This window comes from Sarcophilus harrisii, chromosome X (genome assembly GCF_902635505.1).
Source record: "Sarcophilus harrisii chromosome X, mSarHar1.11, whole genome shotgun sequence".
In the NCBI taxonomy this organism is placed as follows: domain Eukaryota; kingdom Metazoa; phylum Chordata; class Mammalia; order Dasyuromorphia; family Dasyuridae; genus Sarcophilus; species Sarcophilus harrisii.
In genome coordinates this window covers 36,161,716-36,187,485 of record NC_045432.1, presented here as the reverse complement: position 1 = coordinate 36,187,485, position 25,770 = coordinate 36,161,716, and the positions used below count along the sequence as shown (strand labels likewise).

General features: G+C 40.6%; 1 protein-coding gene across 6 annotated transcripts in view; it reads left to right on the top strand.

Annotated features, from left to right (window-relative positions):
• The window catches only part of MBNL3 (muscleblind like splicing regulator 3), a 153,833-nt gene that overhangs the window by 76,485 nt on the left and 51,578 nt on the right, over positions 1 to 25,770 (top strand). The window contains exon 1 of one of the 6 annotated variants that reach the window (XM_031944645.1): positions 10,458 to 10,961. The exons of the other annotated variants lie outside the window; for them this stretch is intronic. Coding sequence (XP_031800505.1) covers positions 10,851 to 10,961 — 111 coding nt within the window. The 5' untranslated portion in view covers positions 10,458 to 10,850. Of the gene's footprint in view, positions 1 to 10,457; positions 10,962 to 25,770 lie in introns of those variants that run through there. 6 annotated transcript variants of the gene reach the window in all.

The window sequence follows — 25,770 nt, the reverse complement described above, 5'->3', positions numbered from 1 at the left end:
CCACGGTAATCTTTCCTCTCTGCCTTCCCTCATTATCTCCAAATGAGCTTTCCCTTTCCTTCCTTCTGTGGTATTAGCAGCCTCCAATGCCTTATGGATGTCTGACTTTCTTTTTCAAATCCAATATTGTGAGCCACACTTCAGGGTCTCATTGTTCTCATTTCTGCGCCTTTACTTCTCACCCCAGGGCCCCATTTCACCACGAGATTTAATTATGGGCTCAAATAATACTTTCTACACTTTTTATGTCCTTCTTGACATATGTTTTCTGAAATGCCAGTAAGTGATTCCATTTGTTCCTATAACTTTCCCTTTGTTTCCTGAATCTTTTTTCACTGCTTGGACTTCCTAGATTGCCTTGAGATTTAAACTAATTGATTTATACAATGGTTTACTATTTATGGTGGATTCACTATTTTTCTTCTAGTTTCTTAAAAACTACTTTTTCTGTTATGGGGGTTAAAAGCTTTACATATAATTGTCCACTTATTTAAAGTTGCAATACCATACGGTGGGAGGAGCACAGGTGCTGCAGGTAGATAACCTGAGTTCAGATCTTGAGTCTGGCACTTAATACCCTTTTGAGCAAGTTACTTGATCTTTCTAGGTTTCAGTTTCTTCCTTTGTAAAAGAAGGAATAGACTAAATGTCTCTTCTAGCTCCAGCTCTATGATCCTAGATGGTGATGAAAAGATATATGTGATGTGTGAGAATGAATGCTGGACTTGAATTTCAGAGACCTGTATTTGAGTTCAGATGCTTAATAGCCTTATGATGACATCCTGTATTGTAAAAAATGTTCGATGTAGAGTCCGGGAACCTGGGGTTGAATCCTCTCTCGACCTCATTACCACCTGTCATACTTTGGCAGATCCCGTCTCTCTCTGGGCTTGTTTCCTTCTCTATAAAATGAGTAGATTGGACCAGATGATCTTGAAGGCCCCTTCCAGTTCTAAATCTGCAATTCTGAGACTGTGGGCAAGTTATTTTCCCCTCAACCAGCCTCAGTTTCCCCTATGTAGAAAAGCAGCATGTGACCTTTACACAGTCTACCTGATATGGTCATTGTGAAAAAAGGATTTTGTAAGGTCTTTGCAAATCTGAAGACCCCTAAATGAATGTGAGCCATGATCAGCAATGTCATTATCAGCACTACTCCAATCACGATGACTTTACCGTCTCTCATTATTGGGCTATCATCAAAAATTGCCTTTTCCTGTTGGGAGAGCAAACTTGATTCTAAGAATGGACTTCGCATGCTTAAATGGCACAGACTTTTTTTTGAGTCACCATTTAGGGCATGGCGACAATACAAATAGATTTCTATAGACCGCTAAAGTTTACCAAACACTTTATGTGTGTTATCACATTTGATTTGAATGTCATGACAACCCTGTGAGGGAGATGCTATTACTATCTCTATTTTACAAATGAAAAACTGAGGCCAACTGAGGCTATAAGCCTTGACCTAAGTCAAGAAGCTGATAAGAGCCTGAGGTGTTCCTACTCGGATGTTCCCGACTTCAAGGCCAGCACTCAGTCCGCTATCTTTCTCTGGCAATATTGTGTGGTTTCAATTGATGTGTGTTACAAAGTCATGGAGAAGACGTGCTCCCTCTGGCCTTGTTCTTAAATAAGGGAGGGTGAGAGCAGGGTGCATCCCCGCCGATAGCATTTGACTTCCTAGTTCACTAGCCCCCTCCAGAACCAGTTCATAAATTTGGAAATGTCAAAAGCCTGCCCTTGTTTATACAACAGGAGAGGGTGAGGCGGATGACACATCCCTGGTCCTAGTCCTGACTAGGCAGAGGACTCCTGGGAGAATCCAAGACCTTTTGCCGCTCCAGTGAAGTGTGCTTTTTGGTTTGTTAGCTTACTCCACAGTGGCCACAAGCCCCCTCCTGGTTACGTTTGCTTAAAAGATGCATGTGGATTTGAAAGGAGTGCACCAAGGGAAATTCTTTTACTCTGTGACCTTAAACAATCCAAATTGTTTTCATCTGCCCTTAAGTACACATAGGAGGCGGGCCGCGAGTCAGCAATCTTTTCCTCCATTGCAAGTACTTCATTTTCTCTGATCTGGGGAGCCTTTGTTCATTGTTTCAGTGACCTGGGAAGACTGATAGCTCTAGAGACAAGGGCCTTGGAGCTGAACTTCAGAGCTTTCAGAGCTTTAGAAGAAATGCTGCCATTCTGTGAATGGCAGGCGAGGGTTTGGCCAAACACAGTAGAACCTCACTCGAGAGACCAAGAGGAGTCCTTTGGATGCTTGTTTTCTCTGAAAATAAGGACCAAATATGAGATGATCTCTCTTCTCCAGCCTTTAATATCATATGTTTCTGCCTGAACATTTAGATCTCTTCTGATCCTAAATCTGCAATCCCATGTCATCCTTTAGCTTCCCAAATCAAGAGACTGAGGTCCTATTTCCAATGGGGCTACCGCCTAGCTGTTATCTGACCTTGGACAAGCTACATCCTGACTTGGAACCTGTTTCCTCAACTATAAAATTAGGCAGACATTGTTTTTAAAGCATCTTCTAGCTCTAACTGATATGCTCTCTTTTAAGGTCCCTTCTAGTTTTGACAGTCTAGGCCTAGAGAAAATAAATGCAGTTTTCTAAATCTGGGCCTACATTTTTTTGGGATGACTGATCAAATCCTGGCAGTACACTTGGACTGCCTGGGGTCAAAATGACCACCTGACAGTGCCCTTGTAGGCCCATTTTCACTATAAGTCAGCAAACATTTATAAAGATCCTACTGTAAAATAGCCTCCTAGTACAGTGAATAGAGTGCTGGTCTTAGAATCAGGGAATCCTGGGTTCACATCTCACCTTTGATACCAGCGAGGTGTATGACCGTCAGCAAGTCACTTAATCTCTGGACCTCAGTTTCCTCACCTGTAAAATGAATGATAATGGCAGCTAACTCTTTTTTAAATAGTAATTTGTTTTTCCAAAAACATATAAAGATAATTTTCACCATTCATTTTTATAAAGTTTTGCATTCTAAATGTCTCTCCCTCCTTCCCTTACCTTCCCCTTCCCCAAGACAGCAAACAATCTAATACAGATTAATATGTACAATCCTTTCAAAACATCTCCATATTTGTCATTTTATATAAGAAAAGTCAGAGCAGAAAGTTTAAAAATGCAAGAAAGAAAACAAATTAAAAAATGAAAACACTATGCTTTGATGCACATTCAGTCTCCATAGCATTCGCTCTGGATACAGATGGCATTTTCCATCCCAAATCTATTGGAACTGCCTTGGATCACTGGATTGCTGAAAAGAGCTAAGTGTATTATAGTGGATCATCACATGATCTTGTTGCCGTGTACAATATTCTCCTGGTTCTTCTCACTTCACTCAGCATCGGTTCATGAAGGTCTTAGAGCGCTTACAAGGATCCAATCAGAATAAGTCCAGAGTGCTTTGTAAACCTACAAGTACTATGTAAAATCTAGCTATTGTTACAGGGTATAAAATCCTATGCTAGGCACTAGGGATAGGAAGACAAAAAACGAGTTAGCAACTGTCCTCAAAGGGTTTATGTTGAGTAGGGGTTTGGGGGGAGTGGGAGAAATTCAACACAGATCAACTAGGGTGATTTAAAGAAGAAGTGCACACTCTCAACAGGTTGGGATCAAGAAAAACTGCACAAGGAGGTGATCCCTGAACTGAGCTTTGGAGCAAATGCCTAGCCACCTTAGGTCTCAGATTTGAGTTTCTGGTTTGGTTTGTTAAGTGAAGAGAGAGATCTAGTTAGCTCAACCTCTCTAACTGCTCAGTATTTTCTCTTGTCTTAACTATTGGAAAAAATCCCAATCCCAACAGGCAGAGTTCCTGTTATTCAGTTTTCAGCCAATCGATAAACATTTAGTAAGTGGGCCAGGCACTGTACTAAGTACTGGAGATGGCAGTCTCTGCCCTAGGAGCTCACCATCTAATGGGGGTAAGGGAGTTTCCCTCTTACTATTATAACTATTAGAAGAGTAAAACAGCTGTCCCTATATCAGGATACGCTAAGAGGTACATCTTCTACACATTGTTTTCTGGTCTAGAGGGGCTGGGCGACACACTTGCCACAGGGAATCAGAGTGAGCATTATTCAACCTCTCAAAGTTAGAGATTCTTTTTTCTTTTTGCTGAGGGAATTGGGGTTAAGTGACTATCCCAGGGGCACACTTCCCAGTTAGAAAGTGTTAAGTGTCTGAGACCAAATTTGAACTCAGGTCTTCCTGACTTCAGCCTGGTGCTCTAACTGCTGCGCCAACTAGCTGCCCCCAAATCAGAGATTCTTAAACCACATCCCTCTCCCCTCTGTCAGTGCCCCCTCTCAAGGAAGAATTTCACTTTGGGAGCATATTCTTCTCTTTGAGTAGCCTCGGAAGCAGTCTTGACAAATGCCCTTTTTGGGGTGGATCGCAGATGCAAGCAGTGCAATATTTCAAAGCCAGAATGACCCAGCAAGTGGGATCGGTATAGAAAAGTCCCGGTGAGAGAGTCTCACGTGATTTTGGACAAGCCATATGCTTCTGTTTCCCTTCTTGGCATCGGTGGGAACCAGGAGTGGCTCACTTTGGAGGCTGGGGTTTACAACAAAGACCCCAGGATGAGTTAATGCTATAAAACCTGTTGGTGCTTTTGAGCTGCCGAGGGAGTCTCCTTTAAAAAGGAGAACTTCGTTCATTCAACCATCAGATGTTTAGAAAGACACTGAGAGACCCAGTGGAGTGGAGAAGAGGGGGAAGATGGCAGCAGCAGACTTTGTGTTCCATTGGGTTTCAGCAATATTCTCCATGCAGCCGGCTAGAAGCCAAGCTTGGGAGTAGACTGAGGAGTTCATTTTGGTCTCACTCTCCCCTTAACTCAGTACCTGGCTCATTGTAGACATTTAGTCAATGCATGTTGGATTGGATTGAATGATAGAGTGGGAGATGAGGAGCAAGACTGGAGATAGGGAGAGCGGGGAGGGGGCTATAACAACCATCCAGTGTGAGAAGATCGATCCATAGGGATCCTGAATCCAGAACTGGAAAGGCCCTCAGAAATCATCTAGTCCAACCCCTTCATTTTACAGAGATCTTGGGGGAGGGGAAGTGACTTCCTCAAGATTATACGTCAGATCCTAGAACTGAGAGGGTCCTCAAAAAGTTATCTATTTTACAAATGATGAAACCGAATGACTTAGGATTATAGGATCAGAGAATTCAAGCTAGAAGGGACTCCAGAGGCCCCTTCAGTTGCCAAAGTTGGACACATAGGCCCAGAAAAATGACTTGCTTAGGATACAGGATTGGAAGCCAGCTATTCCTGACTCTCTTTACTCTACCGTGTTGCCTAGCAAGAGGCTGAATTCTGGCTGGGGTCATTTGTAGAGAGATGGCTAGATTAAAGGGACCACGAAGTAGAGTCCAGGAAGGCTGGAAAATGTAGATTAATTTTATTCGCTCAGTTGAAATTCTATTCCATCTCAACTCCCCTACTCCCCTCCACAGCAAACCAAACATTTTCCATCTCCGACATCCTTATGAACTTGCTAGACCACACTGGGAGAGGGAGAAAGAGAGGGAAAGGAATGGGGGTGGAGATTTTTTTATGCTTTAATTCAGGATTTGCTCACGTTTGCCAATTTTACTATGCCCCATAGTATTCTCCAGTAAAATGCCATTGGCCACTCTCCAAATGGTGCATTTTGGATGCTTTACCTTCTATGTGAATTTAACATGTTGTGTTTTGTTTTGCTCTCGGAGTAGCCTCACTACATTTTCAGTTAGAAACATTTAATGTGATCTCCTAATCCTGAAGCATGATTTTTCTGCCTTAAAATATTTGAAGTTAGATTTTGCAGCAGATGGCCAGCTTGTAAATTAAGATATTCTTGGAAGCGTGATTAGTGTTAATAAGGCCTTTCCGAGCAAAGTAGAAGGTCAAGTCTGTGTAAAAGGGCCTTGTTGAAAAGGTGGCGTGGCCTCATATGTTAAAAATCTATTTAGACCTTAAATCAGAAGCTGTGCACTCTAAATACAAAGTGACATGTTTCAACCCTCAAGGTTTTAAGGATGGAAGGGTAAAGAAAAGTTTCCTTGTTTAAAAAACGAGCAGCCAGCTAAATCAGTTAACCAGACCGGATTCATTGACTTTGGGGGGGGGGAAGGGGGAGAAAACAAGCTCAAATTAAAAAGTTAATCCCCAAACTAATTTTTTGGGTATGTCCTATCGTCTCAGGGCCATATTCAGCCCAGTCTTTTATACCTCCTCCAAAAAGTAGGCAAGGCCCATTGACAAAACCACTTGATTTGTCACATATGACCTAGGGTTCCAGGCCTGGCTGTGCTACTAAATACCTGGGTGAGTTTGTGCAAGTCATGGTTCTACTTTGGGCCTCAGGTTCTCCATCTGTAAAATGAGGAGAGTAGATTAGATGGCCTCTGAGGACCTTTCCAGCATTGGAGGTAGAATCCTAGGTATGACCTTGGGCAAGTCATGTGCAGGAAACCAAGGCAATTCCCTGATTCCATAATCTAATGATTTGATGATATTTCCCCAGCCCTGATCAGTACTAAGTAATATAAATAACCCAAAAACTCTAAAAACTCCGGTTGTGATAGAAAGTTGTTTATACTTAGAAGAGTCTGCTCACTAAGGCAGGAAAGTGAACTTCAGCATTTCAGAATAATCCAAAACCACAAGAGTTGAGACCAAAATGGTTTTTTTGGCAAGTCCCAGCTATTTAGAAAATGAAATTAATCAGAATCCTACATATCTACTCCCATTCAGCCAGCATTCTCATTAGTTGAGGTTTGCCTGTAATTGAGGTCTACCATCATTGAGATATTTACTGTAAATGTGTTGCTTTCATACTTTTTAATATCAGTTTCTGGCATAATGTCATCACAGTTGTGACTGACATAAATCTACAGAGAACTTAACGGCTAAGTTAGAACTAAAATAGCCATCTCCAAAGTTGACCTGGATTCTTAAAAGATCTAATTACGAGACTTCACTCCGTCAGACTAAAGTCTAGTCATATGAAGCCAACCAACTTTAGAAATAGAGGAGCTCCAACTGTCATAGACAGATCGTTCGCTCCCCAAACGTTGCCTCTCTTCACTCTCCCATAATAAAGAAATGTCAAAGAAAATAAGGCATTGCTCCTGAGAGGCTGGCGGTGGGGTGGAGGGAGCAGGAAGGGAGGAGAAGAAAAAAGGGAACAGCAGCAGAGAAGAGAGAAGGGGGGAGAGAGAGAAAGGGGAGGAATATAAAGAGAGAGGGAAAGAGGGAATGATAAGGAAAAGGCAAAACAAGAGAGAGGGGAGAAGGAGAAAGAGAAAGGGGAAGAGATAGAGGAAAAGAGGGAGTAAGAAAGGAAAAGGGGAAGGTCAGAAAGAAGAGTGGTTGAGAAGAGAGAGAAAGGAGGAAAGATGGGAGAAAAAGAAAGAGATGGAAAGAGGGAGCAACAAGGAAAAAGGGGAAAGGAAGAGAGAAGAGAGGGAGAGGACAGAGAAAGGGCAAAAGAGAAGAAAAGAGAGGGGGGAAAGGGGGAGCAAGAAAGGAAAAGGGGAAAGTAAGAGAGAAGAAAGGATGAGGAGAGAGAAAAAAGGAAAAGAGGGAGTAGAGAGGAAAAAGGGGAAAGTAAGAGTGAAGAGAGGTAGAGGAAAGAGAGAAAGGAGGAAATAAGAGAAAAAGAAAGAGTGGGAGCAAAAAGGAAAGAGGAATGCAAGAGAGAAAAGAGGCGGAGGAGAGAGAGAAAGGGGAGAGATATGAGAGAAAGAGGAAGTGAGAAGGAAAAGGGGGAAAGCAAGAGAAAAGAGAAAGGGAGGATAGAGAGGAAAAAGAGGAAAAGATAAGAGAGAAAAAAGACATAGAAAGAGGGAGGGAGAAGAAAAATGGGAAAAGAAAAGAGGAGAGGTGGAAGAGAGAGAGAAAGGAGAAAAGATAAGAGGGAGGGGGGTGAGAAAGAAAAGGGAAGAGAAGCAGGAGAGAAGAAAGAGAAAGAGGGAGAGAGATGGAAAGGGGGAAAAGGAAGAGAGAGGAGAGAGAGTGAAGAAAGAGAAAGTAGAAAAGATAAGAGAGAAAAAGGGAGAGAGAAGGAAAGGAGAAAGCAAGAGAGGAAAGAGGGTGAGGAGAGGAAGAAAGGAAAAAAGATCAGAGAAAAAAGAGAGGGAAAGAGGAAGCAAGAAGGAAAAAGGGGAACACAAGAAAGAAGAGAGGTGGAGGAGAGAAAGAAAGGCAAAAAGATAAAGGGAAAAAGAGAGCAAGAAGGAAAAGGGAAACACAAAAGCAAAGAGAGGTGGAGGAGGAAGAGAAAGGAGAAAAGATAAGCAAGAAAAAGAAAGGGAAACAGGGAGCAAAAACTGAAAAGGGGAAAGCAAGAGAGAAGATAAAGAAAATAGAAAAATAAGAGAAAAAGAGGGAGAGATAGAAGAAGGGGAAAGGAAGAAAGAAGGTGAAGAGAGAGAAAGTAGAAAAGATAAGAAAGAAAAAGAGAAAGAGAGAAAGAGGGAGCCAGAAGGAAAAGATAAAGCAAGAGAGAAGAGAGGGTGAGGAAAGGGAAAAAGGAGAAAAGATAAGAGAGAAAAAAATTAGAGAAAGAGAGTGAGAAGGAAAAAGGAGGAAACAGGAGAGTAGAAAGATAGAAGAGAGAGAGAAAGGGGAAAGATAAGAGAGAAAAAGAGACAGGGAAAGAGGGAGTGAGAAATTAAAATGGGAAAGCAAGAGAGAAGAAAGGATGAGAAGAGAGAAAAAGGAGAAAAGAAAAGAGAAAGAGGAAGAAAGATGGAAAAAGGAGAAAGGAAGAGAGAAAAGAGAGGGCAAAGAGAAAGTTGAAAAGATAAGAGAAAAAGAGAGAATGGGGGAGAGAGAAGGAAAGAGGGGAATGCAAGAAAGAAGAGAGGTAGAGGAGAAAGGGAAAGGAGAAAAGATGAAAGAGAAAGAAAGGGAAAGAAGGAACAAGAACTAAAAGGGGGAAAGCAGAAGAGAAGAAAGGAGGAGGAGAGAGAAAGGGAAGATGATAAGAGAAAAAGAGAGAGCGAGAAGAAAAGGGGGGAATACAAAAGAGAAGACAGGTGGAGGAGAAAGACAATGGAGAAAAGATAAGAGAAAGAGGGAGATAGAGGAAAAGAGGGGAAAGGAAGAAAGAAAAGAGAGGGCAAAGAGACAGAAAGTTGAAAAGATAAGCAAGAAATAGAGAAAGAGAAAGAAAGAGGGAAACCAAGAGAGAGAGGAAAGGTGGAGGAGAAAGGGAAAGGAGAAAAGATAAGGGGGGAAAGCGAGAGAAAGGAAAGGGGAAAGCAAGAGAGAAAAACAAGGGTGAGGAGAGAGAGAGAAAAATAAAAGAGGGAAAAAGAGAGAGAGGGAAAGAAGGAGTGAATAGGAAAAAAGGAGAACACGAGAGAAGAGAGGTGGATAAGAGAAAGGAACAAAGATAATAGAGAAAAAGTTAGAGAGAGAAAGAGTGAGAAGAAAAAAGAGGAAAGCAGGAGAGAAGGTAGAGAAGAAAGAGAAAAAAGGAAAAGAGAAAAAGGGAGAGGAGAGAGTGAGATAAAAGGGGGAAAGCAGGAGAGAAGAAAGGTGGAGGAGAGAAAGAAAGGGGAAAAGATAAGAGAGGGAAAGAGGGAGCAAGAAATGAAAAGGGGAAAGTAAGAGAGAAAAGAGAGGGCAAGGAGAGAGAGAAAGTAGAAAAGATAAGAGAAAAAGAGAAAGGGAAAGAGAAGGAAAGAGGAAAGCAAGAAAGAAGAGACAGCAAAGAGAGAAAGGAGAAAAGATAAGAGAGAAAAAGATATAGGGAGGAAAAGAGGGAGTGACAAGGGAAAAGTGGAAAACAAGAGAAAAGAGAGAGGAAAGAGAGAAAGGAGAAAAGATAACAGGGGAAAAGAGAGAGAGAGTTGGAAAGAAGGGGAAAGGAAGGAAGGGCAAGGAGACAGAGAAAGTAGAAAAGATGAGAGAGAGAAAGAGAAGAGGAGAAGGAAGAGGAGAGGATGAGGAGAGAAAGGAGAAAAGATCAGAGAGGAAGAGAGGGAAAGGGGGGGTGAGAAGGAAAAGGGCGGAAAGCAGGAGAGAAGAGTGTGAGAGGAGAGATAGAAAGGAGAAAAGATAAAAGAGAAGGAGAGAAATGGAAAAAAGGGAAAGGAAGAGATAAAAGAGGGCAAGGACAGAGAGAAAGTTCAAAAGATCAGAGAGAGAGAACAAGGGAGAGAGAAGGAAAATGAGAAACACAAGAGGAGAAAGAAAAAGGAGAAAAGATAATACAGAAAAAGAGAGAGGAAAATGGAGTGAGAAAAAAAGAGGGTTTAAAGCAGGAGAAAAGAGAGGGAGGAGAGGGAGAAAGGAGAAAAGATAAGAGAGAAAAAGAGCAAGGGAGTGAAGAAAAGGGAAAGCAAGAGAGAAGAGAGGGGGAGGTGAGAGAGAAAGGAGGAAAGAAAAGAAAAAGGGAGCGAGAAAAAGAGGGAGAGAAAAGGGGAGAATTGTGGAAACAGAAGAGAGGCCAAAAGAAAGAAAAGGGGAGGAAAAAGCAAGATTTAGTTCAGCCTGTGTGGGAATGAAGGCCACCTGCAGATTATAGTAACATTTTGTGGAAATTCTGGAAAAATCACAAGACAAAATGGAATGTGTTTTTTAAAAAATGCTACATAGTAAAGATAGCTGAAGGGAAAAAAATCTGGCCTGAGAGAAAAGTCAACATGATTTTTCTCCCCCAGATCATCATGTGACCCAAAAAGTTACATCTTCTTCCAGTCAGCTTCACTCTCAGTCTACCCCTGCACTTCCTTCCTGGCTTGCCCCTGTGCAGGAGTGTATTCTTCCTTGTTCAGACCCTCTGAGGTGCTGCTCCAGGACACAGCTATGTTTGGTTGGGAGTGGGTGCCGTTTTACCTGAAAGTCAATGGCATGGCGCCAGAGATACCCTCTGCCGAAAGGAGAAGCCGGCCCTATCCCTCGAAGCCCCCTCACCAGGTAATTGTGTTTCTTTTACTATGGAAAAATCTCAAAAATATTGTGGGTACTTGTATGGGACTTGTAGGGTTCTCCAGCCAGAACCAAACGAAAGGGCCCTTACTACTTTGTAGGACTTTTCAGAACACTGAGGCCTAGAGAGAAGTAAGTTGGCTGAGACCCCACTCAGTGATAGGGGTTAGAAAGGAGACCATCCAACTGGAAAGAAAATCCAGGCCCAGTGTTCTTTGCAAAGAAGCCATCTTGCTTTTTTGTGACTATGGATGTAATGGGTTCCTAGTGAGACTCCTCCAGGACCCAGCTACAAAATAGCACCAAGGTCTGTCTCTGTTGATTCTACAGCTTCAATTTAGCCACTTCTAATCAGAATTGAGCTCTTGGCTTATTTGATGGGAAAAGAAATTTTTCCCTTAAAGCCAGCCCTTCCTCTGACTTGTTTCCCCCTTGGAGTGAAGGGTAAAGGCTGGGGTGGGGGGGTTGGTTTTGGCTTAGAGTTGATTGTTTCAGATGTGAGTGGGTGGTATAGTGTGTGCTCAGAAAAGATATGGATTTACTACAGGAAAATCCTTCTTGGGCACATAGTGACCTTTAGAGATCACGTTTTAGAGAAGTTTGTTTTTTGGGTTTTTTTGTAAAGAAATTTAAGCACTATGTAATATAGAATATTCATTGGTAAAAGGGGGACAGGGGCTCAGAACCACTAATTCCATGCTATTATAATTTACTGTTAAGCTATATAAACAGGCAGCCTGGTGTAATGATAATTTACTGTTGAGATCCATAAACATATAGGTGAGGTAAAATGGATGGAGGGGCAATTGTGGGGCCAGGAAGCCCTGGGGTCCTAAATGTGTGACTCTGGAAAAGTCATTTTAGATTCCCCACACAGATGAAATCATAGGCCTGAATCCACCCTACAAAAAGGTCTTTATAAAGGGAAAATATTTCTTTGGGATTATAATTTGATATTTTAAGAGCCCCCATGTGCTTATGCCATGTGTTTTGAAACAGCCCCATATTCGACAAGGGTTTATCAAGTTTTTATTATTTTCTGAATGGGTTCTAATGAAAAATAGGACCCAGACCCAACCTTCAAGGAGCTGATGGTCTAGTAGGGTTATTTATATGCTCAGAAAGAACCAATTGTGCCCAATAGAACCCAGGGAGTCCCTAAAATCTGTATAAAGGGCAGAAAGAGAAGGAAGGGAGAACTCCTTTTTCCTGAGGGAAGGAAAGCAGGCTCCATGTAGGAAATGACCTGGGAATGGTGGAAAGAGTATATTTTCATGGGAGAGTATATTTTGGGCTTGATCATTAACTTCATAAGTAAGTAATGGCTTGATCTTAAAAGAAATGGAAAGGGAACAGCTTTAAAAGCCATAAATTAATCCTATATATTTTTTTTTAATTTTTATTTATTTTAGTTGTGTTTGTTTATTCATTTTCTTTTTTTAATAACTTTTTATTGCCAGAACCCATGCCTGGGTAATTTTTTACAACATTATCCCTTGTACTCACTTCTGTTCCAACTTTTCCCTTCCCTCCTTCCTCCCCTCCCCCAGATGGCAAGCAGTCCTATATATGTTAAATATGTCACAGTATATACTAGATACAGTAAATGTGTGCAGAACTGCACAGTTCTCTTGTTGCACACAGGAAGAGTTGAATTCAGAAGGTAAAAATATCCTGGGAGGAAAAACAAAAATGCAGTTTGCATTCATTTCCCAGTGTTCCTTCTCTGGATGTAGCTGATTCTGTTCATCATGGGTCAGTTGGAATTGAGTTAGATTTTCTCTTTGTTGAAGAAATCCACTTCCATCAGAATACATACTCATACACAATTGTTGTTGAAATGTATAAGGATCTCCTGGTTCTGCTCACTTCACTCAGCATCAGTTCGTGTAAGTCTTTCCAGGCCTTTCTGAAATCATCCCACTGGTCATTTCTTACAGAACAATAATATTCCATAGTATTCATATACCGCAATTTATTCAGCCATTCTCCAATTGATGGGCATCCACTCAGTTTCCAGTTTCTAGCCACTACAAAAAGGACTGCTACAGACATCCTATATGTTTTAAAAGAAGAGCAAGCTCTTGCTTAAGGGACCTCTGCAATTTTCTGTTCTATTACCATGTATAGGGCCATATACCATGTATATAGCCCATTTTATTTAGGCTATATTAAGTCCAGAATTCTTTTAAAGTTTGACATTCTAATTGAGAAATTTTTAATCTTTTGGGGGATCATGGAGCCTGTGAATCCTTTCTCAAAATCATGTGAACCTCTTCTTAAAATAATCGAAGGGAATGCTAAATTTCAGTTAGAGGTTAGTGCAAATAAAGATGCTATTTTTTTCCCATCCAAGTTCATGGACTCCCTAAGAGATTAGGGGACCCCGATACTAAATACTTTATACTGCTACCAATAAGACTGAAGAAAAGACTATTAAATTTCCCAATTACCTCCATTCCCAGGCAGAAACAGCACTGAGTAAATTAGTTGAAGTGAGGTAGGAAGGTGCGGGGGATGAGTGGTAGGGGAGAGACAGACAGAGTGAGAGTCAGGAGAAAAAGAAAGCAGAGGAAAAGACAGACAGAGACAGGGAGAGAGAAAAAGAGAGAGAAATATGAGCAGGTTCCCCCATTCCTGGTGTCTCTGTGATAAGAAGGAATTTGTCAGTACTGGATTTAAAATACCAAATATAAAGGAAAGAACTAAGCTTAATTTTTGGAATAAGATATAAATATTAGACAGCTTGGAGTGGTAGCTGCTGGGTCAGCTTGGGAGTCAGGAAGACCTGGCTTCAAATCCCATGGAGCCTGTGATCCTGAGCAAGTCCCTTAAGCTGTGTCCCCAGTAGCTCCCCAATTCTGTAAGTCCTAGACAAGCACCCGTCTACCCTGATGGTAGGTGTCATTCCTATACCCAGGAAATTACAGACCCGGGCTACCAAACAAACACACATTTTCTGAATAAGAACATCTAGCCCAGTGCTTGGCTGAATGACCACTTGCTGATCGTTTGATTCCTAAGATTCTTTAAAAAAAATACTGTAATACTTTTGTACCCACTGCTAAGTTATCACCAAGGCCAGTGAGATAGCAGAGGATCATAGGGAGGAGAAGGGAAGCTCAGATGTCATCCCTCATTTTAGAGTTGAAACATTGAGTGATTATCTTAGACTCCCTTAGTTTTAGAAACATCTTTTCCAGGCCCCCTTAACATCTAGAACAGAGTGTGCTGCCTTGTAGGTCGTTCATGTTTGTTGAAGAGATGAATAGTTAACTGTTTCATTTGGGCTCTTAATCTTCAGCCTGGAAGATCTTCTGAAAGAAGAACTTTCCAACAGTGACAAGGGACTGAGGAAGCCATTTTTGAGGGAGCTTTGTTCTCAATATTTCGGCATTTTAGGAGAGTAGTTCTGATTGGAAGTCCTAGTGGGCTGATGGAGTTGAGGGCTTTGTTTTTCAATCTACTATGAAGTCTTCTCTAACAGTAAGCCTAGGATTTCTGGCTCAGCAAAGTGCCTTGCATGATTTCTACGTGCAGTTCATTACACACCATAAATAAAATATGAAGCTAATTGTGGAAAAGTCACAAATTACAGAGTGCTCCTCAGAGGAAAGCCATTAGGAGCTTTTTGTCTGCTAAAAGATAACAGTATTCCAGGCCATACTTTTTCACATAATAGGAACCTCTTGAAATGTTTTGGTTATTATAGGCTACCCCGCCCACCCCTCCCCCTTCCAAAAAACCCATGTTGAGCCCTCCTAAATCTGAAGGTGAGCCTGATAGGATAAATTCAGATCCAAAGCAGATATATTCACATACTCTGTGACTCATCTAATATGGAGAGGAAGTGTGCCATAGTGTCTGGAGCCCAACTCTGGGTTGCAATCACATATGGGGTCAAAAAATTATGATTTATTATCAGTAGTTTGTTGATTTGCATACCTATTTTATATACCTATATACCTGGAGTTGCATAAAAATTTCTTAGATGAAAAGAGAGCGTGAGTGGAAAAATTTTTAGAAGTCCTGGTCTAAGTCACAAAGATCCGGCTTTGATTCCACCTCAGACACAAACTAGGTGCATGATCCAGGGTAAGTCAATTGACTTCTCTGATCCTCAACTTCCTTATTTATAAAATGGAGACAATAAAAGCAGCCATTTAATAAAAACAGGGTTGTTTTGAGAATCAAATGAGAAAACAGATATAAATTGCTTTGTAAATCTAAAAGCGCTTGATCATGTGAGCTGCTGTGATTATTATTGGAAATTAATTGTGCAGGCCGCTAAGCTTTTTGTACTTATTCCCAAAGCCCAGGTTAAACTGCATAACCCTGCCCTTCCATGGACAATAGCAGTGGTTATTCATTTAATCACTCATTCAGTATCTATTCAGACAAATGCTAGGGAGAGAAAAATGTGGAAAACTCAGTTTCTACCCTCAAAGAAGCTTATAATGTAGTAACAGACAAAAAAACTGGCCAAATGCCCTGGACCTAAAAGAAACTGTGTGATGAGTGTATTGCCCATTTAATTCAAACAGAGCTAAAGGAAATAGAATTGAATACTACAGATAGTTACTACCTTAACAATATATGATTGCTTATTCCAGATGTAGAAAAAAAGAAACTCAATTTCATTCTTTTTGTCATATCCTGAGAATTACTGGCCATCAATTCTGTAGAATGTCAAATTTGTTGTTCTTAAAATCAAGTCCAGGACTTAAAAGAAAATCAAGAAATAATAGTAATAGTCAACATTTCTACCCGGTGAGTCTATTTTTGAAACACATTTACATCTGCTCTTTTCCTTTATTCTCCCAAACTCCTTTTATCTGACTAGGGCCAGAAGGTGTAAGATGCACAGAAGTGTGGCACAAATTACCCAGAGTCACACAGTAACTAGAATCTAGGCCATCTGACTGAACACCTAGCTAGCATGCTCTCTAACTTTCTATTCACCTTAAATTTAATAATTCTTTCTTGATCAACAGAAGATCAAAGAATATTCAGTTTAGAGCTAAAAGGGACCTTAAAAAGCCCCCCACACACACACACACACACGGTTTACAGCTGAGGAAACTGAGACATAGGGAGAAGTACTTTCTTTGCTCAAGAGATTATATAGGTAGTGACAGATGTGAGAATTGATCCTAACTCTGCTGCTTTCAAATCCAGCACTCCTTCTACTCTCTTATGCTAATGTATGGAGATCCTGCTACTCCACAGCCTTTGAACTGTATTAGCTTTTACTATTAATGATACTAGATTATTTAGCATTGATTTATTATCATTGCTAGCATCAATACTATATTTATCCCTCTCAGTAAAAGCCTACTGGGTGTGTTCTTTAGATTCTTTGTTTAGCTGCCTAATCTGTGATCTTAATTGACCCTTGACATCTATGCCCATGCTAGATAAATGTGCCCAGAGAACTTCTTCCCATGTGATTTCATATGCAGAAATTACTAATCAAAGTTTAGAGGCTGGGTGGCTGCCCCTTTGAAACTGTGGCATTGCATCTGCTCATATACAAAAACACATATTATGTGTTTAAGAAATGTCTGCCAAATCACTTGTCTCTGAAAATCAGCCCGGAGGCTCGTCGGGCACCCTGACTGGCAGGCAGGTGTCCCCTGCATGGAGCCTGCGATCAGAATGCCGGGGTGCGTGCTATATCGTGGAATAGGGCATTTCAAATATTTATACTGCCTGGGTCACTTTTTTCACCCGAGACTATTCTAGAATGGACACACCGAAGGGCTGATGTCTGTGGTCAGATACCATTTAATGGATAAGCGTATTGCAAATGGGATTTTGTGTTAAGTAATTATAAACCTTGGAGACCTGAGTAGATAGTTACACCAAAGTTTGGGACCTGAGGGTTGACCAGCTTGGCCAAGAAAACTCATCCATTGTCATTGACCAAAGGGCTATGATCGTTTTTCCCCAGAAAAATATAAATGTCCAAATTGTTTATTATGCTGTGTGGAACTATCAGATATTTGCATTTTTATCTATTTCAACACATCAGCCACAAATCTGGAAGGGACCTTAGAGTTCCAACTCCTTCATTTGACAGAAGGGGAAACTGAGGCCCAGACTGGTGGGGAAGGCTCACATAGCAAGCTAGTGGCCAAAGACAGAACCATACCTGGGTCTCCTGACTCCCATTTTACATATGCTATGAAATACTAACATTGCATAGCATGCTCACTCTCTCTGTTGTAATTTGCTTGCATTTTTTTTTGTTTGTTTTTTTTTTTTTTAGTTTTTCTTTTTCTTCCTTCTTGATCTGATTTTTCTTGCGCAATCAGATAACTATATAAAAATATATACACATATTAGATCTAACATATACTTCAACATATTTAACATGTATTGGACTACCTGCCATCTAGGGAAGGAGGGAGGAAGGGAAAATTTGCAACAGAAGGTTTTGCAAGGGTCAGTGTTGAAAAATTACCCATGCATGTGCTTTGTAAATAAAAAGCTTTAATAAAATAATAATAATAATAAAAGAAATCCTAACATGATTTGGAAGACAATACCTCTCTATCTCTAAGAATCTTCAGCTTCCTTCAAAGCTTAATTCAGGTACCCCTTCCTACAGGGAGCCTTTCTTTTTCTTTTTTTTTTTTATGTTTTATACATATATATATATATTATTATTATTATTATAGTAACTTTTTATTGACAGAATCCATGTCAGGGTAATTTTTTTACAACATTATCCCTTACACTCACTTCTGTTCCGATTTTTCCCTCCCACCCTCCACCCCCTCCCCTAGATGGCAAGCAGTCCTATATATGTTGAATATGTCCTAGTATATCCTAGATACAATGTATGTGTACAGATCCAAACAGTTTTCTTGTTGCACAGGGAAAATTGGATTCAGAAGGTAGAAATAACGTGGGAAGAAAAACAAAAATGCAAACAGTTTACATTCATTTCCCAGTGTTTTTTCTTTGGGTGTAGCTGCTTCTGTCCATCATTGATCAATTGAAACTGAATTAGGTCTCTTTTCAAAGAAATCCACTTCCATCAGAATACATCCTCATACAGTATCTTTCTTGAGCTATATAATGATCTCTTGGTTCTGCTCATTTCACTTAGCATCAGTTCATGTAATTCTCTCCAAGCTTCTCTGTATTCATCTTGCTGGTCATTTCTTACAGAACAATAATATTCCATAACATTCATATACCACAATTTACCCAGCCATTCTCCAATTGATGGGCATCCACTCATTTTCCAGCTTCTAGCCACTACAAACAGGGCTGCCACAAACATTTTGGCACATACAGGTCCCTTTCCCTTCTTTAGTATCTCTTTGGGGTATAAGCCCAGTAGAAACACTGCTGGATCAAAGGGTATGCACAGTTTGATAACTTTTTGGGCATAATTCCAGATTGCTCTCCAGAATGGTTGGATTCGTTCACAGCTCCACCAACAATGTATCAGTATCCCAGTTTGCCCACATCCCCTCCAACACTCATCATTATTTTTTCTTGTCATCTTAGCCAATCTGACAGGTGTGTAGTGGTATATCAGAGTTGTCTTAATTTGCATTTCTCTGATTAATAATGATTTGGAACACTCTTTCATATGAGTGGTAATGATTTCAATTTCATCATCTGAAAATTGTCTGTTCATATCCTTTGACCATTTATCAATTGGAGAATGGCTTGGTTTCTTATAAATTAGAGTCAGTTCTCTATATATTTTGGAAATGAGGCCTTTATCAGAACCTTTAACTGTGAAGATGTTTTCCCAGTTTGTTGCTTCCCTTCTAATCTTGTTTGCATTAGTTTTGTTTGTACAAAAGCTTTTTAATTTGATGTAATCAAAATTTTCTATTTTGTGATCAATAATGGTCTCTAGTTCGTCTTTAGTCACAAATTTCTTCCTCTTCCACAAGTCTGAGAGATAAACTATCTTATGTTCCTCCAATTTGTTTATAATCTCATTCTTTATGTCTAAATCATGGACCCATTTTGATCTTATCTTGATTGATTGATCTTGATCTATATGGTGTTAAGTCTGGGTCCATGCCTAATTTCTGCCATACAAATTTCCAGTTATCCCAGCAGTTTTTGTCAAATAATGAATTCTTATCCCAAAAGTGAGGATCTTTGAGTTTGTCAAACACTATATTGCTATAGTTGACTATTCTGTCTTGTAAACCTAACCTGTTCCACTGATCAACTAATCTATTTCTTAGCCAATACCAAATGGTTTTCGTGACTGCTGCTTTATAATATAGTTTTAGATCAGGTACAGCTAGGCCACCTTCATTTGATTTTTTTTTCATTAATTCTTTTGAGATTCTTGACCTTTTATTATTCCATATGAATTTTGTTGTTATTTTTTCTAGATCATTAAAATATTTTCTTGGAAGTCTGATTGGTATAGCACTAAATAAATAGATTAGTTTAGGGAGGGAGCCTTTCTTGATTTCCATTTCTCCCCTCCCTCCCTCTTAATCATTATTAGTTCTCTTCCTGCTCTCTGCCCTAATCATCCTGTATATGCTTGTATGTTTACATGTTTCTCTCTGGTAAAATAGAAATTCTCTGATGGAGGAGTCTAGTTTTGTTTTTCTCTTCCTATCACACAGTGCCTTGCGCATATTATGGCTGATGCTTCAGAAATGCTCATTTACTGTGACTGAGTCCACAAAGCTTTTCAGAGGCCCCAGCCCCACTTCTGTGTGTTGACCCCTCCTAGTGTGAACTCTCCAAAAAGGCCTAAATGCTGCTGAGATTTGTCAGACATGCTCTGACCAGGAGCCTTTTTGTGGGCCCTGGTGTGTGTTTCCATTTGCCCATTCTCTTAATGGAGTGGGGTTCAGAAGGACGCTAAATATGGTTTTGTTGAGAGGCTGCTGTTTTCCCCTTTCGCTCTAAGGCTCTCACTGTCGTACATAATGGTAGAAAGCAGACAGCACTCTACCATCCTTATGGCCTGATTAAGCGTGCTCCCTTACTCCTGAATGGCACTGCTGTATTTGAAAAGATCTCTTTTCTCTGGTGGTAATAATGCATTAAATGGCCCCTGATAGCTCCCGACTGTACAAGGCCAGTCCATTTCTGGAGTGCCTCCCCCCCAGCAGTCTCCATCGTTGTACCTCCGGGTTTGTCAGTCTGCTTTTTGGTCAGGCATTTGGACTTATTCTCTCATGTGACACACTTCTTGCCACGTCCCCCTTCTCCATATACCCTCGGCCCCCAGCCCCCACCTAATTTGACATGCTTTCCCTTCCGACCAAGGGACAAACCCCTCTGGAAGGCAAACCCATTTCCAGAAAAACTAAATCTAAAAAGGATTTAGAATTATTTAGGGGACCTCACCGGTAGAGGGAATCTCTCCCCCGCCCCAATTGATGCAGGCCAGCAACTGATCTGTCACACTTTTAGAGTTAAGCGTCCTACCCAAGGTCCCGTGGCTAATAATATTAGAGGCAGGATTCAAACCCATATCTTCTGGGCTTCAAGACTAGCCCATGCTATGTTATTTTGCCTGAAGCAGAATAATGGAGAGAGTATAGAATTTGGACTCGTATCTTTCTGATTCCATTTTAACCTTAAAATTTAATGGGTTTCTTGGGTAAGGCATTAATATTTCTCAGCTCCCTCAGAAATCACTGATTTTCCTTATTTGTAAGATGGGAGAAGAACCACAGTAGCTTCCTCATGGGGCTCAAATGTTTGTATGTGAAACCCAGCACTATATGAGTGCAGGCCCACCGAACCCAGGTGAGGCCAACGCAAGTATTCCCATTTTGCACATGAGCAAACTGTGGTTCCAAAAGATTAGCGACTGACCTGCCCAGAGGCAGATGGCTAGGAAGTGGACTTGAACTGTGGTCATCCACTTTCCAAGCCAATCTTCATTCTCCTCTACTGTGGATGGTACTTTAGACCCATTGGTCTGCCCTGACAGACATAGAAGAATAAGGTTAGCTTGGAAGCAAGCCATATTGAATGAGGATTTTATATTATAATTATTTTTAGTGGGAAAAAGTCTACTCAAGACTGATACAAGTGAATTAAGATGCCTTAGTTTGCTTCTCAATACAATTCTATCAAATATTAAGTTTAATCCAATACACGTTTAATAAACACCTATGCTGTGCTAAGCATAGTACTAAGTACTAGGGAAAATTCAGAATTAAATAAGACTTAGTCCCTACCTGCATGTAGTTTATAGTCTGGAGGTTTATAGAATACTAGATTTAGAGCTGAACAGTACCTCAGAAGCTATCTATTCCAATCATCTCATTTTACAGAGGGGGAAACTGAGACCCAGGAAAGGGACTTGTTCAATTGGGGTTATACACAGATCCTAGGGCTAGAGCTAGAAGGGAACTTCAGTGGCCTTTATCCAATCCTCCTTTACACACACACACACACACACACACACACACACACACACACTTTACAGATGGGGAAATTGAGGTCTAAGGAGGGCATATGAGTTCCCCAAAGTCACACAGGTCATATTATGTCAAAAAGAATCAAAAGTAGAATTTGAACCCATATCCTCTGACTCAGTACCAGTACTTTTTCTACCACAGCAATATTGCCAATGTGGCTAGCTATGATGGATAGCATGACCTTGTAAATACATTGGAAGGTAACAGAACAGAGTACTTGAGAAGTCACAGGAGGAAGGAAGTTTGTGAGTGGGAAGAGGGATTGGGACAAGCACTGTGTAGAGGGCGGCATCTGAGCTGGGCTATCGTTGGATAAGTTGATTAGCAGATATGAAGGGAGTGGGAAAGGAGGATATATATGATTGTCATTTTGATTAAATTTTCAGTTTTTTTTAAAAACTTGAAAATAAAATTTTATGAAGTCGCTTGATTTCATAGATACCCCAAAGGTGGGGTTCAGCTTGCTTTCCTCTCATTGATTAAGATGCAATTAGTATCTTCACTAATGAACAAACATAAAGAGTTGCAAATTTGAACTTGGGTGACCTGCTTTCCAGTCTGAATTCTTTCATCCACCTACTGTGTGACTTTGGCCAAGGGATTCTCTATAATCCTCAATTTCCTCCTCTACCCCTATATAGACGATATTTTTATTTAAAAAATTACTATTATTTTATTTTTTTCTAACTACATATAGAGACAGTCTTCAACATTCATCCTTGTAAGATTTTGAGCTCCAAACTATTCTCCCTCTCTTCCTCCCTTCCACCCTCCCCAAGGCAGGCAAGCAATTTGACAAAGGCCATACATGTACAATCATGTCAAACATATTTCCACATTAGTCATGTTGTGAAAGAAGACCCAGAACAAAAGGGGAAAACCACGAGAAAGGAACAAAAAAAACGAAAAAGTGAAAATAGTATACTTTGACCTTTGTTCAGACGCCATAGTTCTCTCTTTGGATGTGGATGACAAACTCTATCCCAAGTCTTTTGGAATTGTCCTAGCTCACTGTATTGCTGAGAAGAGCCAAGTCAGTCATAGTTGTTGTACAATGTTGCTGTTATGTGCACTATGTTCTCCTGGTTCTGCTCACTTCACTCAGCCTCAGTTTGGGCAAGTCTTTCCAGGATTTTCTGCAATTCGCCTATTTATCATTTCTTATGGCACAATAGTATTCCACTACCTTCATGTGCCACCACTTATTCGGTCATTCCCCAATTGATGGACTTCCTCTCAGTTTCTAATTCTTTGCCACCATAAAAAGAGCTACAAGAAATATTTTTGTACATGTGGGGCCTTTTTCCTTTTTTATGATCACTATGGGATACAGATCTAGCTAGTAGTGCTGCTGGGTCAAAGAGTACGCAGTTTTATAGCCCTTTGGGCCTAGTTCCAAATTGCTCTCTAGAATGGTTGAATCCGTTCACAATCCCACCAACAATGCATTGGTTTTCCAATTTTCCCACATATTCTCCAACATTTATAATTTTCCTTTTGTATTATATTAGGCAATGGGATAGGTGTGAGGTTGGGTACCTCAGAATTATTTTAATTAGCATTTCTCAAATCAATAGTGATTTAGAACATTTTTTTTTCACATGACTGTGGATAGCTCTAATTTCTTCATCTGAAAACTGCCTATTTATATCCTTTGATCATTTATCAACTGGGGAATGATTTGCATTCTTATAAATTTGATTCAGTTCTCTATATATTTTAGAAATGAGGCTTTTTTTTTACTGCCAAGTTTTCCAGTGTTCTATTTTCCTCCTAATCTTAATTCCATTTGTTTTGCTTGTGCAAAAACTTTGTAATTTGATGTGACCAAAATTATCCATTTTGCATTTCGTAATGTTCTCTGTCTCTTGTTTGGTCATAAATCCTTCCCTTCTCCATAGAACTGACAGGTAAGCTATTCCTTGTTCTTCTAATCTGCTTATGGTATCACCCTTCATATCTAAATCACGTACCCATTTCAACCTCATCTTAGTACGGGGTATGAGATGTTGGTCTATGCCTAGTTTCTACCATACTGTTTTCCAGTTTTCCCAAAAGTTTTTGTCCATCTGTAATCTTAAGGGCCACAAATACATACAATAAGGTGCTTGACCAAGAACAGTTCCTTCTTCCAACTGTATTTCTCACAGTATACATAGAATCTCATTTGAGCTTGAGTGCCCTGTTTTCTGAACCTGCTTGGGCAGTTCCATTGACAGCCTCCTCTCTCTTTTTCATTTACAAATAGACATCATTTAATGCTAGAAGGGGTGGAGTGGGATGGGGGAGGAGGGGAAAAGAACAGAGAGAATTAATGCTTTGCAATATATGTTTTCTTCCATTTGTAGCGTGAGTATTTTATGGCCTTCATGGTTTATGTGAACCAGTTAAAAGGAGGAGACCATGGTGGGAGTTGAGAAATTCATTTTTGACCACCTCCCCAAGTCCTATTAATTATTACATCTTCTTTAAATAGAAGCTTCATATCTGATCACTGTCTGTAGAAGACCACATTCTTTTCTTTTATTACTGGGAACAGTTTCTTTGTGGTCATTATTGATTGTGTACAATGAACTTGACACTGTGGCTTCACTGAATAACTTTGAGCCAGAGCAGGGGACAGTAATAACTGACCACTCCTTGAAAGGCCTTCTCTGAAGCCTCATGATGGGTGCCAGGTGACTAGCTTCTCAAAGTCTGTGCCAACTATACACTAGCATTGACAGGAGTTGCTGACATTTCCATGGAGCTTATAAGTCTCTAATGCCCCTTCACATTCATGAGCTCTTTTGAATCTCAGAGAACCCTTTGGGGTAGATGTTATAGTGAGTGATCATAAGCCCCATTGATACAGAAGAGGAAATCAAGGCTATGAGAGGTTAAGCAAGTCCAGCTCCACCATTTACTAAATGTATAGCCTCAATATTCCTCATGTAAAATGAGGGTATTAAACTGGAAGATCTCCTAGATCCCTTAAAACTATCAATCTATGATCCTATGGTCTCTGATGCTGTAATTGTCCCAGAGTGAACTTTAAGAGCAGGTGGAAGAAGAAATCATATCTGTAGTCTGAGGAGGAGGAGTCTAGATAAGTATGGGCGGGGTTCCTCAGAAGCAAGACAGTCCCTTGGTTGATGAATTTTGTGCTCACAGCCCCTCATGAATTAGATTTTTAAAATTATTAGTGGTCCTCATTCTTGCAAAGCCCTTTGCCCATTATATCCTGATCATGGCAGAGTGGTGAGAAAAGGGGAGACAAGGCCAGTAAGACTCCCGGAGACCTCTGACCTTCCCCAAACTCAAATTACTGGTATTCTTGATGGGCAGTGGATCGGTGAGCTGAAGTACCTGAACCCCCCAGCCTTATTGCCGTTCTCATGATCTACGATGATGTGGAAGGACGGCTCTTAATTTCTCCTCGGAGAAGCATGTGAAAAGGTCAGCCGAGGTGGCTCCATTGGCCGCCCAAAGTCACGTTGTTCCATCAGACACCTGGTTGTGCCCATGAGGCTCATGAGTAAGTGGGCCACCTTGAAGATAATTGTAGCAATTGCAGAGGGTGAAGGAGTAGAGGGCCTTATGTAGAAACTGACATCAGTGCTCCAAATGAGGTCAAACATATATACTTATATTGATACTTAGTGATTTAAGTAAGAAGGTGAGCAGAGAAAAGGATTTCTGGGTAGGGGAATTAAGAAATGAAAGAGGCTTTTGAAAAGCCAGACTTCTCTAGATACCTCACAGTTGCAAATCATTGAATATCTTCTTCGGGAAGCAAGTTGTAGGGCACCGGGCATGGTGAACACAGCCCAGCCCCATACGGAATGAAAAGTATTATTGAAACAGAGAGCAAACGACCGGGTATTGCTGTGGGAGTCATTTTGGAATGCACCACTGGTGGGCAGTCAGATCCTCCACTGGTACAGAAAGGCAAAGGCAGTCCCAAAACAGAAACAAGAGTAAAGATGAGAAGACACTGTGGGCATTTGTACCAGTTCTAACCCAACCTGTTCCAACAATCTGTTAACTCTAAATATAGGAAATAAACAAAAGCAAAGATATTGACCATGGAGATAACTTTGTTGATCTCTCTGCTCAGTGTCAGCATCAAACAAGGCATAAAATAGGGGAACATATGGCCACCCAATATATTTGTCAGGAACATGGCAAGTCTAAAGACAAGAGGGATTCCCTAGTGATGATAAAGTTTCCTAGCTGTTGCTTTGGGTGTGGATGATTGACGATCATGGAACTGTAGGCTTGGAGCTGGAATGGACCTTTGTGGCCATACCTCTTCTCTTTACAGATGAGAAAGCTGAGGCACAGAGATTAAGTGATTTGCCCATACCTAGTCTGAG